Below are 18,301 nucleotides of genomic sequence, written 5' to 3'. Positions count from 1 at the left end.
TTGCTCCACGAATTAAGTAAAAAGTAATAAATTGTTGGAACTTCAAAATATAAACTGCTTCGTATAATGAGATGCCTTCAAAGTTGAAGGGCTAGTACTATTACTCAGCAAAATCTTCAAAATCTAGTGCAATACCTACAGCAGGTTGGAATGATACAATTCGGATGTAAGAAAATGGTGGCTTAGAAAAAATAGATTACACAATAATTGATTAAAAATATACCTATTCAGGATGTAAATACCCTGTTATAAGTTAGTCAAGAAAAATACTGGGCAAGTCAGCCTAAAGCCAGGTCACCGAACATTCTTGGAAACGAATACTAGCAGTACCGCTCTATACTAGCACTTCCATGTTCAGATATAGAATTCTTAGAAAACATATACCTATGTACAGTCCCCGCTTCGCAGAGTCAATCGAGTTAGATTTATTCAAATAGACGTAAATGCGGCTGAAACGAAAACTTCTCCTCTCGGTTTAGTCTATAGTTTACATAAGTTCAACTGAAACCACAAATGCAGGAACTGGAGAACAGTCATAAAACGGCAGGCAAAAGCTTTGAATCAAGATGTCTTGAATACATTTTTACCCCTCCCTTGAACGATTACATTCACACAAACGACTCCGTTGAAATCACAGTTTCTAGTATTTTCTATTGGCAAAAAAAAAAACAAAAAAAAAAAAAACGCGTAGCTCGATACGCGTATCATTGATATATAATATAAAGTTCATAGAATCTCGACCGATATATCTGCTTCGCATCCGACGCACGCTTCTTCCCCTACAACGCCCTAATTATGCATTGCGTACCATTGGCGAAAGACAGCTAGTCGTTGTTTATCTGAGTTTATCGTGACCGCGGCTTTGGGATGGACGAGATATGTAACCGCCCGCGAATGGCATGACATCATCCATATTTAGCTCTCTACAGACTGCGTAGGCCATTTTTGAAATCTTAACAATATATTTCAAGGATACAAGACTGGTCTGGAGGGTCAATTACAGATTGATTGATCAAATCAAGAGCTGATACATCTCGAATTCAAGCTTTAACTTACGCTGTGCTACATGCTAAACAGATAATTGCAATCACCATTGGAATATGCAAAGATACTTACAACGTAAAATTTGCTTCTTGGCGCTCGCCGTTTTGCTTCTAGATAAACAATTTTCACCGATAAATACTTCATGCTCTTGTAATGACTCGATGATTTATCGATTCATTAATTTTTTTCCTACTCCATAAGTTTTCACCACAGGTGCACACTTTGGGACGATTTATCTCATCACCGTTCAAGTCAGCAGTGTTGTGGACATGCATCCATATTAGTCCCAGATTTACAGACTGAAGGGATCAAATGCCACAACTCGACAAATGCTCACCACTGCAACAAATATATCGAGGCAATAACTTGTCAGACACATATTGATGAGCATGTAATGAATCCACTTACGTGTCAAAGTGGAATTTTAAAAAATTGGTACTTTAAGGTCACTTGACTGATAGCAGCCTCACGCTAAATTTTCAATATACATCCTTTTGTTTTAATTGCATTTCTGCTATTCCATATTGTATAATGCTATCAAATTTTTTTGTAATTAAGGGAATTGATAGAATATCTTACGGGTTTCACAGCGCAGATTGCAAAATTGGAAAACAGAAAACCGCGCCTACGTAATAAAGTCAACGACTTTTTTATGCACAAGAAACTTTCTTACTTCCGAATTCTTTGTAAAAAGACTGAACTCCGGAAAAATAAATTGCGTATCGCTGTTTGCGATAATTGGAAAACATCTTGATGAATTTGGACGTAATTAGAATTCTTTTGTTAAGAGATCTAGCATAGTGGGAGATTATGTGGAAGCGAATTACATCGCGAGCCCGGAAGCAGGCAAATCAAATGATCAGCGTAAGTAAACTAATTAGCTGTATTTCGAGTTGCCTGCTGTTAGGCGATGGTGTGATTTGTTTCCATGCAATCTCGCGGTGTAATAAAGGAAAATGCAAAGAAGGTTACATAAATATGAACGATGTGATTTGATTTATACATATAATGTTTTCACAGTACTCTCAATTTATTTACTTGCTATATATTTATACAAGGCGCGTGTAAAGTCTTTCACACATATCTGCGTTGGTAAAAATATATAGCAATCGAAAAGAGTTTTACGATTCGTAAAAAAATGTGTAAGTTTATGTCTATCAACGCACTCGAGTATATTAATTATAGTATGTATAAACGATTATATTAACAATTCTAAAAATTATTCTGATCAATATATAATGGATGTATTGTATTAAGTACTAACTGGGAATGCTATTTACAAATATATGTACGTTCAAGTAAAATTGGGGTTTCTCTAAGCGTTACAGAGCTTGCTTGTGTTATTTTACCGAGTTGACTTGACTATTTTTCAGCAACCGCATTAGCAAAACGTAGCTACATATTATACATGCCACAGTTACAGTTTATATAAATTATATGACTAGGACACAAAAATTTACTCTATTTCAAGATAAGTTTTGTATACAGTTTAAAAATTTTGCCACACGTGTAGATCTGATTAGTTATACGTACTCAGTCCAAAATTATTTACATGGATATATTATTTTTATGTGTATATACTCACAAAACAAATATACATACGTATATATACTATTTACGATCATCTCGTGACTGTTTTCCCAGTCTCTTACACAGTGAATTTCGGTCTGCTATTCGTAAGAGTAATATTCAAAAAAAATTTTTCGAGCAAAAACGGAGCACGCAGTTCAACTGCCGATATGTTTATAAATTTGTTCGTTTTTTCAGTGAGACAAAAAATTTGATATATCTAAAAAATTAGAATTACTACGAGCTAGGGAAGTGTAAGAGATTTACTGGTTAATCACGAAACGTTTCCGACTAGCGCACACTCTGATAATTACTTATACAGTAACCGATAAAAAGATATTAATCATTGCAATTAAATAGTAGTTCTATACGTATATCGAAAGGACACGATCCCTTATATTGATTAGATATTGCAATATCCGACACTACCCCTACGAGTATTTTGAGGCACTTTGTATTAATTACAAAATATATCTTATAAATATATAATGTACTTATAAGTCTTACTATTAGACAATCTGTAGGGTGTAGTTTAATATTTACAAAATAATTTATAGCTGCCTTGAAGAGCCTTTATATTGCTTACGGCAATTAACATCGTATGTAAATATATATGTACATATTTTAAGTACTAGCACCATGAATCAACAAAGTATTTACTCTTCCGTAAATACAGGCAATGACTATTAAATTTACATGTATGTTTAAACATCTGAGACGTTTACATGCTCGACACCTTTGGTTAAATTGACATCAATTTTCAACACAATTATATAGGTTAAATAATTATTACGAGCAAACAGAAAAGTACAGACAAAAACATAAATGAACACAAAAAAAAAATAAAAACAAAACGACGTATGGCTGACTGTACACGTATTTTATCAACGTTGCAGCTGTATATATTATGTAAGGCACATGAATCCGCAGTTGTCTTATAATAATTTGACAATTAACTACTAAATATGGTCCCTATTAGGAAGATACTTGGAATAATATTCATCTTGATTTTTTTACATGTATAGGATACGCACACGCATTTACCATTCTCGCAATAGATTAAAAACCTACAGAGTTCAAATTGTTTGATCTGTAATTGACGATTATACGTGCATACTCGACAATATCACTAGTCAGCTTTGTCCAGACCCGAAACTGAGAATCCAAATATCCATTGAGCCGATGAGAGAACCGAGACAATTATCTGGTTTTTCTTTTATCCCCAGAATCGCGAAACTTCTGTTACACCGCCATTGGGGTTGGTAACACTCGACAAGTCGGGCAGCCAATCGAAATCTTCCAAAGTCCCTAGGAGCAATGGAGTTTCACGCGATAGCGAGATTGAGCGTCATGCCGGGCCTCGAGAAGGCTGAACTTCTTGATGCGGTAAAATCGAAGGGTGATTTCTTACTGCCGGCGGCGGAGAGCCGCCCGAGATGCTCAGGATTCGGCGATATCACCGAAGTTCGGATAACCATTTGCGATCGGTACTCGGAGGCGTCGGCAACGATGGCTTCGAGGCGTCTCTTCGGCCTCTGAACTTCCGATTCGGATGCCTTCGCCTGCTCCAAGGCCTTCTCCAACATCAAACGTTTCGAGTGTTTTTCCACGATCAGTGTCTCCGGCCCCGTTTCCGGTTGCGACGTCTTCGTGTGCCGAATCGCCGAGAAAGATGGCGCTTGCGGCTCCGGCGTTCCGCCGACGGAAACGCTGCGATTCAGCCCGGGTCGCGGAACTATAACGCTCGTCGGCGATGCCGTCACCGGGGCCGAAATCCTCCTGGGAATCGGACTGCTTCTATCGCTCTCACGCTTCTCTGAAGAGGCTCGGTGATGCGCCCGCATGCACGACGACTCCTCGTGCTTGTAGAGATACGACTTGAGGGCGAACGCCTTTCCGCAACGACCGCATACGTGCGGCTTTGTGTTCGAGTGTGTCTGTATGTGCGCACGGAGGTTCGACTTGTCCGCGAAGGCCTTGTTGCATATCGTACATTTGAATGGTTTCTCACCTGAAAATATCAACGGTTATCGTATATCAGTTATAAAGTTTATGTACCAATGATTGTTCGCAAGTACATACAGCGAATTTCTATCGACTGCATGCTTCGTCGTCTGCTTAAAATTTATTTAGACGACAGTTCGCCGCGATGTAACTTGTAGCTTGAATCAAAAATTTTGACAGTTTTCGATGTTGAGTACAACTGCCAAAGACAACTGTCAAAATTTATGCTATTTATTCTCTGTATACTATATTGCTGTACATTCAACGTGGTACATTATTGAAAAAAAAAAAATCCCTAGCAGCTGCAGTTAATTCAGAGCATGATGTATTCCTCGCAGATTTTCTAAGAGATAACATTCGAATATATGAGCAAATAAGTATATTTTTATATTGTATCAGTACATGTCTTCTGTGAAACTCGCCGATCATGTATGGAATTTACATATTCACAATTTAGCTTTGATTGCCTATCTGCTGGCGTTGAGCGGCGAGTTTCACGGAAAATTGTACAGTACTAAGTCCAGCTAAAGCAGAAAGGGTTGGCCAATGTGTACAAAGAAACATCGTATTCTAATTAGGGTTATGACAACTTAAATCCCGGATTTAGTTTATTATATAAGATGGATATGTATACTCATTGTGACTCTGGCTACGGTAATCAGTAATTATGTAACGATCGTGGCCGCACGCATATTAGGATTATCATTTTGCACGGCGTCATCTGGTGGAAATAAAACAAACTAATGCAACTAGGCTGACAGCTGACCTTTGTCCGTATGAATGGTATAACAGGTAATCATTGATATGTTTAATTAATTTATGTGACATGAGTAATTTGAACCCCATGAATTACAATTCGCCTCCATGAAAATGAAAAACTTAGGTTATGTGGTGGTAAAATGGCACCAGGCTGAAAAACGCCGGAAAACTTCGAGACGTTGTTTAATTCCATCGAATTTGAATGAAAACCAGATGTCACCACGTTTCATAGTAGCTGTCGATGCGAATTGGGCATCAATTAGATAGTGCATAATTGATAAGATTTCATAAAAACATGCGTAGACGTAGAAATTTACATCCCGTCGGGATTTTTGGAATGCATTACGACATTGCGTGAATCGCTGGGCCTAAATGATGGAATATAAATTGTCTTAGTTACAAGAGGTGACGTGAAAATTTGATTATTTTCAAAAACCGGAGGAAGGCTCACGTTTCAAATGGGACTGCATTACGGGTCCCGAAAGTTTTTTTGCGTACAGTTAATGTACTTACTGTGATTTATCCAATACATGATTTTTCATCCTTCATACATCCGAATTAATACTGGAAAAATTCTCGAAATAATTCTAAAAGTAAGAATAAAAATAAAAAAATAAAAAACGGTTCATCAAATTTTACCAAGAGTCATCGAAAGTTCTAAGAATTATCGATTTCCCAAAAGATGTAACAGTCATTTCAGTTGGGAATTGAGAACGGTCACGCAGCTAATCTCAAATACTCCATTTTTCAGAAATATTTAATTCGAATATCCAAAGGATACGATTGATGAATTTTAAATTGTATTCATAGGTTTCCCATCATTTCGTTTTCGTGTTTTTTGTCGTATGATTTGTTATTGGTATCACCTAAATGTCTGAGAATATAATCAGATTATCCATATTTTAGAGATACGGTGGGCATATTAAAAGATTTTCCATACTTTAAAACTGTAGCAGCTGCATTCTAAATATCATTGGATAAATATTTCGATGAAGCTCATACTCAATATCACGTAAATTCGACTCTATTCACATACCTATATTCTATATATATTCTACAGTCGACGTAGCATCGAACTTATCGTCGATTTACGCAGAAAGCCACCTGCAGCACGTCTGCGGCGCGTATATTAATAGTACATAAAACGAACAAAAATAGAAACCAACAAAAACTTTCCCTCGGAAAATTTACAAATCAGTATCTCCCACAGTACACAGAGCGGAAAAAGAACGTCTGAACGAAATAAATTGGTCACTTCTAGATCTGAAATAAGTAATTTCGACAAACATGCGATAATATAATGTCGAAATTTTGTTATTCGACGAAAAGTTTTTGGCGCAAATTAAGGTTCGATTGGATCAACACATACTGAATTTCGCATTACGGTGTGCAGCTATACGGAGTAATTGATGTTGCAGTTTGAAGATTAGTTCGATTCTTTAACACGAAAAAGCAAAACTATTTCACAAAAATTCTCCAGATGCAGTCGATAAGTAGAATTTTTTTTTCTAATTTGTTAACCCAACTCCGTTTTCGACATATTGAGGAGATAATTGATGTAAAATTTTCTGCTCTACACGATGGTCGAGTCATTTGTCATTTACCGATAGCCGTTTTGGAGGAAGACGCAAAAAACGTCAAAAATTGCTGTTTTCTCGAAACTCCGGTTACGAAGTTCAAAAATGATTTCAGATTTGAGTTCCTGGTGGTCGAAAAATGCAGTCACATCCCGAACATTTTCAATTAAGACCAATTTTGACCTGCAACGGCAAATCCATTTGTTACCTAATACACCACATGTGCATATTTGGTATACCCTTATCTCAATGTGCCAATTTACTTGCAGCAGTTAAAACAGACCTGCACTTTCCGACGAAAGTAAAAGACATTATAGATTCCTGCTTACCGGTATGCGTTCGTATGTGTCCCTGAAGAAGCCACGGTCGTGAGAAGCACTTGCCACAGTAATGGCACTTGCACCCTTGATTGTGGGTCCTGACGTGCATACTGAAGGCAGGCATGCTGACGTAGACCTTGTCGCAGTGCGGACATCGTCTCGCCTTCTTATCGCCGAGGGAGCGATGGGTCTGGCGATGTCGTGCCAGGTTGGAGGACGTGGAGTACCTCTTCCCACAGTCCGGACACTCATGGTCCTCGTTATCTTCGGGCCTTCCGCAGGTCTCCGTAGGGCTGGCGGCTACCTGGGCCTTCTTCGAGGCCGGACTCCGAGGTTCGGAGTGATGCTGGCGCTGCGGATGGGCCTCGTGGTTGGTTTGGGCCTCATCGCGAGCCGCCGGAAGTCGGAGTATCCTCTGCGTCTTGGGCTCCGAGCTCGGAGAACGTCGCTCGAGTATCTTTCGTTCAGCCTCGATCCTCTCGAAGAAGAGCCGCGTCCGTTCTTGGAGTGCGTGTTCGTCGCTCGTTCGTTTCTCCAATGCTTCGTTAATTTCGTAGGTGACCTCGTCCTTGTACCCGGGTGACGTCGGCCGTTGGCACAAAACGCTACCGGCCGGATGTATCAGGGTACCAGCGGCCGCTGCCAGACTGACTTCCGCGAGCTTCGTCAGGTTGTAAAGCTCCTCGGGACACTCCGAGGACGTCTCGCTGCCACAGTCGCTGACCCCATCCGAGGTCGGCTGACCGCCGCCATACTCGGCGACGCTGACTCCGCGCTCAGGGCTGCAATCTAAAAATGGAAAGTCAAAATCTGATTGGTCATTCGACGTGAGAGTCGGGTTGGAAGTGCTTCGCTGGAAGCTTTCTTCGGCAAGCTCATCCCTGATTCGAGCCTCGCGAAAAGCTGCACCTGCTGATTCATCGTCGATTGCATTCCCTCGGTTTGACTCACGCGTTATCTTCCTGCATCACCGGGTGTGCACCAATGAACCAGCTTCCAAGCAAAGTCACGCCTGGAGATGCGTTAGAGTTTGGTGGACGTACGGACTGCGCCTGTTTTGGGGAGAACGGAAATAGACGGACGCGTTTTGGACGCGGTTATACCGCGTGCGCTAGCGGTAAGACGCCGAGAAAAGGTTGAACGCGGGGTTAGCGAGGGGTTTCGGCCGCCGCGACGGTATGCGTCGTCTTCTGACGCATCTCTTGTGCCTCCTATTCTTAAGTCGACCACCGGTACCAGTCCAACACCAAGACCGCCGTGCCGTTACACACCGTTGCAAGTTATACGTACAGGAATGGCTGAGTAATGCTCTTCGATTCGTCGGCCATGTTGGTAGCGCAAAATCATCTATCGGACGTCAGTGATGAATATGTCTTCACGTTGCCCGAAATGTGTGTTTATGAACGAATTAGCATGCAAACGGAAGAGAGCGGCTCAAAGATATCGGAAGGAAAAGGTTGTGCTCCAAGTTTTTGAACGACTTATCATCGCTCCGAGGTTTTATTATCGGATTGTCATTGAGGGGTTCGAAGTTTCGAGGTCAACCTGTGGGCAGCCACGTTGTTTGGATGGCTGTGGTTAATTATAGCACCGTTCTAGAACGGACACTTCGGACGATATTTCAATCATTCTATGCTATTCACACCGACGACACACTGACCGCGTCGAGGTGGGTAATTAGTTCGGTAAATCTGTCAGCGTAACGTCTTCGCTCTCGTTTCAAGGTGGGCAAATTTTCTAGTGCAATTGTCCTGCGAGGCTACGATACGATACAACACGCACAGTTCATTGGGAATGAGAGACGACCACAAACGAGGCTACGAAATTGCGGGCAAAGCATTGAAGGGTGGTTAGATCAGGAAGTAACAAGACTCGGAGTAAGTCGACGAAAACTCACCTCTCATGGTCTCCTCAAACTGGTCAGAGCCGTCGTACCTTCGGCGAGTGATGAGAAAAGCTCGAGGCATTTTCGTGAGATGAGAGGTCCTGTCAGTCGAGAACTGGGTAAAGCACACAATAAATCATGCCACACAAACTGGAACCACCACTTGAATCGTACCGGTTATTCACTGCAGGGTCGGTCGGAACAACCCCTTCGAAAAAAAAAAAAAAAAAACCGACTTCAACTTTTGCGGAACTTGATATTATATGCTCTCAGCTCGACCGGGCATGCAACTCAGCCAACAGTCGCGCAACTACTGAACCCACCGTTCGTTCTAATCCTGTGCTTAATAGAACCTGACCGAACCGTTCTCTCGCCTGCTCGAGATAGTCTGCTGATCAAGCAAGCTCACCGCGCGCCGCAGCTTTCGAGCGTATAGTGTTCGTCCGGGTGTATTTCGGGCCTTCATATAGGAAGGAGTTCGTCTCCCCCGCATAGCCCCGCTTATAGGACCCGGTGTGGAGGGCCTCCCTCCCCCGGAACCCCTCGGAACCCCTCGGAACCCTTGGAACCCCACGGAACTCCTCCTCAGCTGCTCCCGAAGCACCGAGTGAGCGCGTGCTCTGCCTCCTGCGGGGCGTGTAAGATTGTATGTGCGTACGTAGGTGGTCATGCACACATGTTGAAAAATACGCGTATGGTGTGCTACGGGGGGAAGGGGGGGGGGGGGGGTGTCCCGGTGGCTGTACCACCGATGTACGAGTACTTGAAATTCAACTTGACGAGTGTCGATCGCTGCCGGATTTTCTTTAATTCTGCACTGAGCGGCTTGCGCTGAGAGAAACTTTTTCACTAAATATTATGTTACTAGAAAATTATAGTAAGATTTTTATCGGTGGACAGTTACGGTTTGGAGTATTGTTTGCGTTGGTGGAAATTTTTTTTTCAACATCGTTACTGTTTGGTGTAATTGCAGTTTATAACGTCATGTTTGTTTTTTTTTTTTGGTTAATTTGTAGTTTTAAATCTGTTCCCTTGATTTTTTGATTTTTTTGTGAGGTGTTTCGTGAGGGACTCGATGAATATTGATAGTCTATCGAGTACAAGTGACTTTGGACACGGACAAAAATGGGCACGTGTGTATCTTTTACCCGCAAGATTCACATTACGCATTTCGTTATTATTACATGTAAAAAATGGTAACAAAGTCTGATTAGGCGCAATAAATTAATCGAATATGAAGAATTTGAAGATTGCAGTAGAGTTCGGGCCATGTTTGGTAGGTTCTTCCACAAATTTATAATCACAACACTTTGAGAAACTATTTTCTTTTTTTTTTGTGTCCCGAAGTCTCGTGTACAATCGAAACTTTTCAAGTTCGATTTCTTCAGAAAAATCAGACTTTCTGCAAAAATCATTTCACAGAATAAATCTCGTGCCCCAAAAGATTCAAGCGCCAACTCCCGAGTACCTTTAGTCTAATATCGCGAGTATCGACGCGGGGTTGTTCCGTGAATGACGAGGGACGGCACCGTTGCTTCTTCACCGCCCCAATAAAATGTGGTCTACATTATAAGGAGTTGTCGTAGACCGGAAGCGGTCGCAAATGGAGCAGAATGTGTACAATGTAAGTGCGTTCGAGGATTTCCAAGGAAGGCCCTAAGCCGTCTCTGGTTCCCTAGCGTTCCGAAGTTTATTTTGAGGGATATAATCGAAGGGGAAACAGTTGACTCTCGTCTTCCCGGTGAAAGAAGGGATGCTGGAAGCGGCAAAGAGGTACAAGGCATGACTCGTTAAGAGAAAAGGAGACGCCCGGAGCTCGTCCAGATTATTCCTTTGTCGAAAAATTGCGAATCCCGCAATGGAACTTTCGAAGTGTCCCGTTATAGAGGGTAGAGGCGGACTATCTACGTGTACAGGAAGTTTCCGTAAAGTAGAGGGAAATTAAGATGGCGGTGCTGCGGTAAAAATTCCACAAAGCACCAATCAGATTGTTTCCCTTATTGCTTACGAACGACATTCCGGCGACTTGTTGAACCACTATTTCCTGCTTTTTGGCGGACACATTATCGGTTGAAAATACATACTTGATACTTCACCTGACCTCTGTTCTTCGTACGGCCCATGCCGGGAAAGAAAGCTCCTTGCCCAATGGCCGCATGAAAGGTCAATCGTTACCACTCGGCACAGTCACGTAGCGGAAATTACGTAATCTCGAGGGTTATAATTCCGAAGCGTGTACGTTTGTCACGTTTTAATATATTGAAATAACTTTTGGCAGCTTCTGGTATACTTTGGATACATACATATAAGCAGATCGGGCCAGCTGTGAGTTGTACGCGGAAAACCTACGCAGACTTTGGCCACACCCTCGACTTTCGGCTTGACGACAATGTTGGCGTTGTCTCGATCCACGCGGTATTTAGCCCCCCGAACACCTCTCAGGGTATTAATTATCGCCGCAAAATAATTACCATGGAACTCCGGCGGTATATTTTTACCGCATCCCGGTTTCGTTCGTCGCTCTGGGACCGATCGTGTTTCACCCCACAAGTTGCTCCTGGAGTCGGCACGCGCCAGGGGGGCTTGTTAACCAAATATTAAGTCATCGTGAAAAAAAGATGGTGCTGGAGAAAAAACGAACGAGGTGGAAAAAAATTAAAGAGTATAAAAAACCGCGACCCTTGCCGCTTGCGGAGTTCACGTGGGTCGCGACGCGCCCCGCAAGCACGCTTCGGTCTCTCGTCACTCGATGGCATTCACATGTTCTGCAAGCTTCTTTTAACCGATCCAACCACCACCCCTCGCCCATACCTTGTCTCTTGTCCAAACAGGTTCGATACGACAAGTTGATCCGACGACGACGAGAAATGCTCCGACTATTTGTTGTTACAAACAAATCGCGGGGGAGGAGAAACGGAGGGAGGAAAACAATTAACAACGGTCAAAGAACCGTTCTGAGCAGCACGGAATGTAAATCGCCGTTTCTTCGATTTATTGTCAAATTTTTTAACCTGCACCCGTTATATTAAACCTTTTAAACGAATATTTTTTACCATTCGCACGAACAACTTTCCAGTACGAACAAATGTAGCCAATTAATAAGCCACTCTTCGGCACCGTTTACGTTACAAAGAAGCAAGTGGTTACTTTACGCTTGAAATCGAGGTACACTTTTATTCACTTATTTGGGTGTCAGTCAGAAGTCAAAGAGACTAATTATACAGAGGAAATTACGAGTCTTTTTATATCGCTGGTTAAGGGGGTTTAAAAAAAGATCGGCAGATGATTTGGTTTACCATCTTTCGCCCCGCAGATCGGTTTATGCGTTCACCACAAGACTGAGTGTCTTGAAATCTGGACCACCGATCGGAATTTCCGGGAGTCACGTTTTTTTCAACTTGCTAAATGATGTGCTATAAAATGTAATCAGGATTTTACCCTAACTAGCCTGTAATTTCACTACATGCAGGGTTATTTGATAAATTTGCTGTGGAAAATTGAGGGAACAAAATATTGAAAAGAAGACTTAATTGCAAGCCTGTATAGATTAAATTCTTACTTTGAAATGAATTTTAGCTGAAGCAAAAAATTATATTTTCACAGCCCGTAACTTTACAGCAGCGACATATTTTCAAGAAAAAGTTTAAAGAAAGAAATAAAATCGTAAGAAATTTCATATTACATTAAAAATTCACTCCACCAAATTTTATTCATAGATTTATATGTGAGGCTGAGGGTGAAGCAAGTGAAATAATGAAACGATCTAATATATTTACATTATTAATATAATTATTTGTTTAAGCCAAGATTTTGATAGAGTTCACGTCACGAATCAGAGAAATATTGGCCTTAGCTTCTTGCTCCGTTTTACCCGACAGGGAAATATGATTTTTTTTTAAATACTGAGAAGATGTTACAATAATGTAAGTAGATATCAACGAATTAATCACGGCTGAGGAAAATAACGGTGACAAAAGAGATGATGTTTCAGTGAAATATTGACTTTCCCTGGATAGTTCATAGCCAGAATCCAGAAATCGCGTGTACCTCGGAATGTTGACTGCAGCTTTTTGAACTGTCTCGTTATCACAGAGAAAACAAACGTAATGTCGATTTTACATCTGCTGTGGGCATGTAATGATACGAGCAACACTTTTTTGGAGTTAAATCTACCTCATTGCGGTAGATCTTCCTGGGTATGTTATTGTTGTAACTCTTACCATTGGTTTTATACCTCTTGTTATAGGATTAGTAAATCTTACCAAAATTGCGGTAGATTTAACTCCAAAAAAAGTGCTGTCATATATTCCCCGCGCGAGACGTAAAATATCTAAAATATTTTCCTTCCGTGCACGATGGGTATAATAATACATGCGCTTGGACATGAAACCACGTCGCATTGCTCGAGGCTTCTGTAAAGGACCGATTGAGAGGCTTCTATAAAGGAGACGCATGAATAAGAAGGAAAAGAAAATCAACGAACAACCGAAGTAAAATTTATTCCAAACGAAATTAAAAGTCCAGCAGTAGATCGGGACCAGTGAGGGACAATGACTGCAAGACGAACGAGTAAGTTCTCCTTCCAAAGGTGGACGACGATAGGTATATAGGACTAAATTAGCGATAGAAGGATTTGCGTACGCGACTGAATGGATGCTTCGTGAGTTAGTCAGCGTCGCGGTGCTAAATCCATCCAACGGATGCCTGGCGTCGGGCCAGTTAAACCACCCAGCGCACCAACCTGCTTGCTCCAACTATAAGCAGCGAGATTCTCTCCGACTCGCTCGCTCGCGCGGTGGCGTCTTATCATCATCCTTAGCCGCGTACCGACGCCTGGCGTCGTCGTCGTCGTCGTCGGTGGTGCTTCGCCCACGTCGCGCCGTGACCTCGCCCACCTATCCGTGAACCACCACGAGGGACGTTTGCGCGAGACGTTTTTGGCACCAAGATTTTCTGCAAACACATGACTTTTCCATCCCACGTCCATCCGCCACCGCCTCCAATTAGCTTCCAATATAACGAGACGCTTTCCTTTTCGAATCAATGTTTATACCCGCAGGATCCAGTCGCGTGAACACTAGCTGCGGTCCAATCACGGTTTCGCAAATAGTCAATCCGATTTACTGCTGCTCACCATTTTCATCCGGAATCAATGTCGACTCTTGCACTGCGTGTCTACGCTCTCTTAGCATTCGACGAGGCACGCCGCCTTTTTGGATGGTGAAAATAACAGATTCTTAGGACGTTTATAGAACTGACGCACGTGCTAACGCGGGCCTGACACACCATTTCGTTGAATAAATTGCTGAACTATGCGGTCTAGGGATTAGAAGATTATCACGGAACAACAACGGAGGTCGAATTTTTAGTTATTTAGTTATTATAGTCAAAGGAAGGTATCACATGTATCGATATCTCCGATTTTCTTTCTTTTCTAATACGTTACAGTAAACTAAAAACTAAGTGACACGTACTGTTTTTTATCTGCCATCAAACACTTTAAGGGTGTCAAACGACCATCCGAAGTTAAGGCACGTCAAGGGACGATTTGGCAGTTTCACCCTCAAGAAAATAACATTTCTCTATAATGACAAATTAAAAATGTAATTTTCTCGATTAAAAACAAACCGAAAAAACCTCACTTTGCAGAATGCTTTCACGCCTTTAAAATAACATATTAGAAAAGAATACCTTTCTTGTTGGAAGTAAAAACGACCGATTTCAATCAGAAATGTGCAGGACTATAAACGATCTCTTAAGATCCCTGGTATTCGAGTGTCGGAAAAAATAGCGGGATGTTTCGATTGTTTCTTAGGCAGGATGCGGAATTGCGGAAGTCCGCCTCGCTAACGAGCCGCTAATGTTTACAAGTTATACCCGGGCTACGTGCCATGCGATGCGCCCATCTCCTCCACCTATTCACAATATTTTAGTTCTCTAGTTTATATCGTTTCCACTACGAGAGGAGAACAGGTGTCCCCCACCACTGGCAGATCGACGTCGCGCCATCCCGGAATAAAACTCTGCGCGTCGTCGGTTTTACGCCTCTCTTCTTTACATATCTTGCCTACCGACATCCTTCCTAAGACGCAGGCGCGAGAAAAGTGATTGAAGCCACCTAACAGCTCGCGCTTCGCGATGCACGACGCTTATGCCATTTTTGTTCTCATAGGTTATTGGAAAATGTCCTCGTGACGTCAGAGTTTGGTTGGCGGCGCCATTTTATCACCACATAACCTAAGCTTTCAACTTTAATAGAAGCAAATCGTTGTTCTTGGGCTTTCAAATTACTCGTGTCGTATGTATTAGTTAAACGTAATCAATAATATACCTTTTGTAACACTCAGGCGCGAAAAAACACGGTCAATCATCAGCTATCAGCCCGGTTGCATTAGTTTGATTATTTTCCACCAGATGACGCATTGCGAAGTGGCAATCTCAATACGCGTAATTACTTCATTACCCATTCATTATAGCATATTCAAGATCAATCGTCATACCCAAGTTTAAACTTCGTGAAAATATTATTTCAATTCGTAACAAAATCAATGCTTGTGTGGAAACAAATTCATTCGATAGCGAACTGGCTCCAAAATTGTACGAAAAACTGTTCAATACGTGTTACACAGATGAGATATCTTAGCGAGTATGACTTTTATCTTGTGCCAAACTACTTTTGATCGACAACTAAGTGAAATCTGGGGACCGTTAGTTTGCTCGTATGTCTTTTTGTTTCAAAGAAAAAACAGGCACTAGACTGACGTCAAATGACGCTCCTATGTTTTTGAAAACTGATCGTTATTGTTTTCAATCGGTGCAGTATTTTGTTTTTTAAATTTTATTTTTTTGACCAAACTGGATGCAGAAAATTTTTCAAATTTGTATGCCATAAAAAACTACGTAAATTCGTGATGTAATGAAATTTGGGAAAGTCGGTGAATAGCATCGAAAACAAAATTTAGTAACAACTGATCGCTGTAAACAAACACAATATGATAAATCGTCAACGGAGGTTTGCCAAGCTTTGCCAGAAAAATCAAGTTTCAATCCGTAGAGTCGATTATTTTTTTGTTGTGACTTTGTTCTTTTTTTTTTTTATTTTCTTTATTTTTTGGTGTTTCTTTTGCATCAGATCGAGCTATTTTTGATAAGATGCGCGTGTGTCCTCTACACCTGTTCGACGAATAAATTCTCACCCTTTTTTGTTCGGTACGCGGTTTTGGCTTTTTTCATTCGCCGGACATCTTAATAATAGATTTATCGAAAATCGATGAAATTTCTCAAATCTCGGTGTAATAATTTTGCCGCGACAGAGTTCGCATATTTCAGATCAAGCAAAAACTAATACATGTATCTACGTCGTCACCGTTGTCTGGGAAAAAGTGACCTGCAGCTAAGGAAGCGAAAGGAGAGAAAACGAAAAAGAAAAAGGAGAAGGAAAAAATGGAGCCGACGCGAGGTGTATTAATAGACAGACTTACGCGTGTATACAGCGCCATGTTCATACAGCGTTTTTAGCACTATATAGACCGGGGGTATTACCCAAATATGTGGAACGTGCGGAGGGCGCGTGACTTTTTCAATCTCATAAACCATCGTCAAAGTGTACACAGAATGTATCAACTTGTCGGAAGTACTCCGGAGGCGAACAACATTTTTCTTTTATAAATTAGGTGTATTTCCCGTACCTCCCTTGACGCCTGGGGAGGATTATCGCCGTGCTTGGTGCGTGTAAAAAAGCTCAAGGAAAGGGAGGAGATTTTAGAAATGGGGAAACGCGGTCTCGCGGATCTATTTCGTCAGCTTTGGTGTTTCCGAGCCTAGGTACGTACACGCAACGTGTGGCCAAGGGAAGCACCGGGCTGCTCTTGCTTGTTCCGTATGGGGTTCGAGAGTTATTTTCGTGCATTGCTCAAAGCCGCATATACGCCGCCGCGATGCTGCAGCTGTCTGCAAACCACCGCCAACCACGGTCATCTCTGATCTATGCAAGGTTTGCTCGTACGGCTGCTCGATTATAAGATTGGAAAATTATCGCGTTACCAATTGCAACGTGTACGGTTGTCTGGCGGCGGAGATGAAATTCCGAATATGAAAAGATCCGAAAGCGCCTAATTTTCAATTATTTTATGGCGAAACTTGAGGTAGAGAAATTAAAATTTGAAGAAACAACAAAATTTCGAACGGTCGGAAACCTTAGAGCTCAATGTTCTCAAAAGGGTTTTTGAAAAAATTCAATTTCGAATTTTTGTTTCAGTTGTAGGTAAAACAGTACGATTTTCGGTCAAATCTAGAACATGTTTTGCCTGGTGAAATAAGTTGTCGTGAAAGAAAAAAAAAAAAACCAAAACGCTTGGTTCAATCAAGAGCTATACTCACTTAATAACGGAAAATATTTGATTTTTTGATTTCAGATACAAGTTTATTTTGGGTTATTCTGACCACTGCGAGGATACTTTTTTCTAAGGGGATTCCGAAAACTAATTTTCAACGGATAAATCTCCAATATTTTCGGACGAACGTTTTAAAAAATGTTGTTAAAATATTGTTCTTTATATGCTTAAGGTTTGAATAAAATAATTCTTTTATTATATTTAAAAAAGAAAACGGAGGTTATGTTTGTTTTCTTTGCCCTTCAAAACCCATGTAACTCCTTGAGATATTTCTTGCGCGGAGGGCAGTATTTTGTGAGGACATAAGTGGGGTCCCTTCTCAATCATTCGTAAATTAGACTGGTACTGAATAAAAATGAGTCATAATTAATTATTACACCTAACGACAAGCTGAAATCGAAAATTGCTCACGAATTGTATTGTCAAACATAACCCGTGAAAAATCGCGGTTACGAATATTCTTCTGCTTGTGACATTTTTCTACGTTCATCAGCATTATTTTCTCGAACACTCGGTAATCCCCTGTTTTAAAGGTCGTTACATATTCTTTGGAATATTTTCCATGCGTAGGGCAGTTTGTATCAGACATCTAGAATTGTCAAGTACATCAGTTATTAGATAAATACATGCCGTATAAATTTAACGATTTCTAAAGTCGTAAATTTTTGTTAAATTTTCGATAACTTGGCTTGAAATTTTTTTCTAATTCAACGGCATCTATTCGCACGTTTTTGTAGACAAGAATCAGTA

The 18,301-nt window shown here is 41.2% G+C and overlaps 1 protein-coding gene and 1 long non-coding RNA gene across 2 annotated transcripts; one reads left to right on the top strand and one right to left on the bottom strand.

Annotated features, from left to right (window-relative positions):
* Window positions 1–2,055: 2,055 nt before the first annotated feature.
* On the bottom strand, window positions 2,056–9,309 carry LOC107216995 (fez family zinc finger protein 1). Its single transcript, XM_046731347.1, has 3 exons — window positions 9,171–9,309; window positions 7,283–8,062; window positions 2,056–4,624 (listed from the first exon to the last, which is right to left on the bottom strand). Exons 1-3 carry the CDS (start codon window positions 9,238–9,240, stop codon window positions 3,939–3,941), a joined length of 1,536 nt encoding a protein of 511 aa, XP_046587303.1. The 5' UTR covers window positions 9,241–9,309; the 3' UTR covers window positions 2,056–3,938.
* On the top strand, window positions 8,647–17,672 carry LOC124292879. Its single transcript, XR_006902828.1, has 3 exons — window positions 8,647–8,942; window positions 9,015–9,277; window positions 17,573–17,672. It is a non-coding gene; the product is annotated as an uncharacterized LOC124292879 (long non-coding RNA).
* Window positions 17,673–18,301: the final 629 nt, after the last annotated feature.

The sequence above is a fragment of the Neodiprion lecontei genome, chromosome 2, assembly GCF_021901455.1.
Source record: "Neodiprion lecontei isolate iyNeoLeco1 chromosome 2, iyNeoLeco1.1, whole genome shotgun sequence".
NCBI classification, from domain to species: Eukaryota; Metazoa; Arthropoda; class Insecta; order Hymenoptera; family Diprionidae; genus Neodiprion; species Neodiprion lecontei.
Note: the sequence above shows the minus strand (reverse complement) of the source record. Positions and strands in the feature narration are given on the sequence as shown.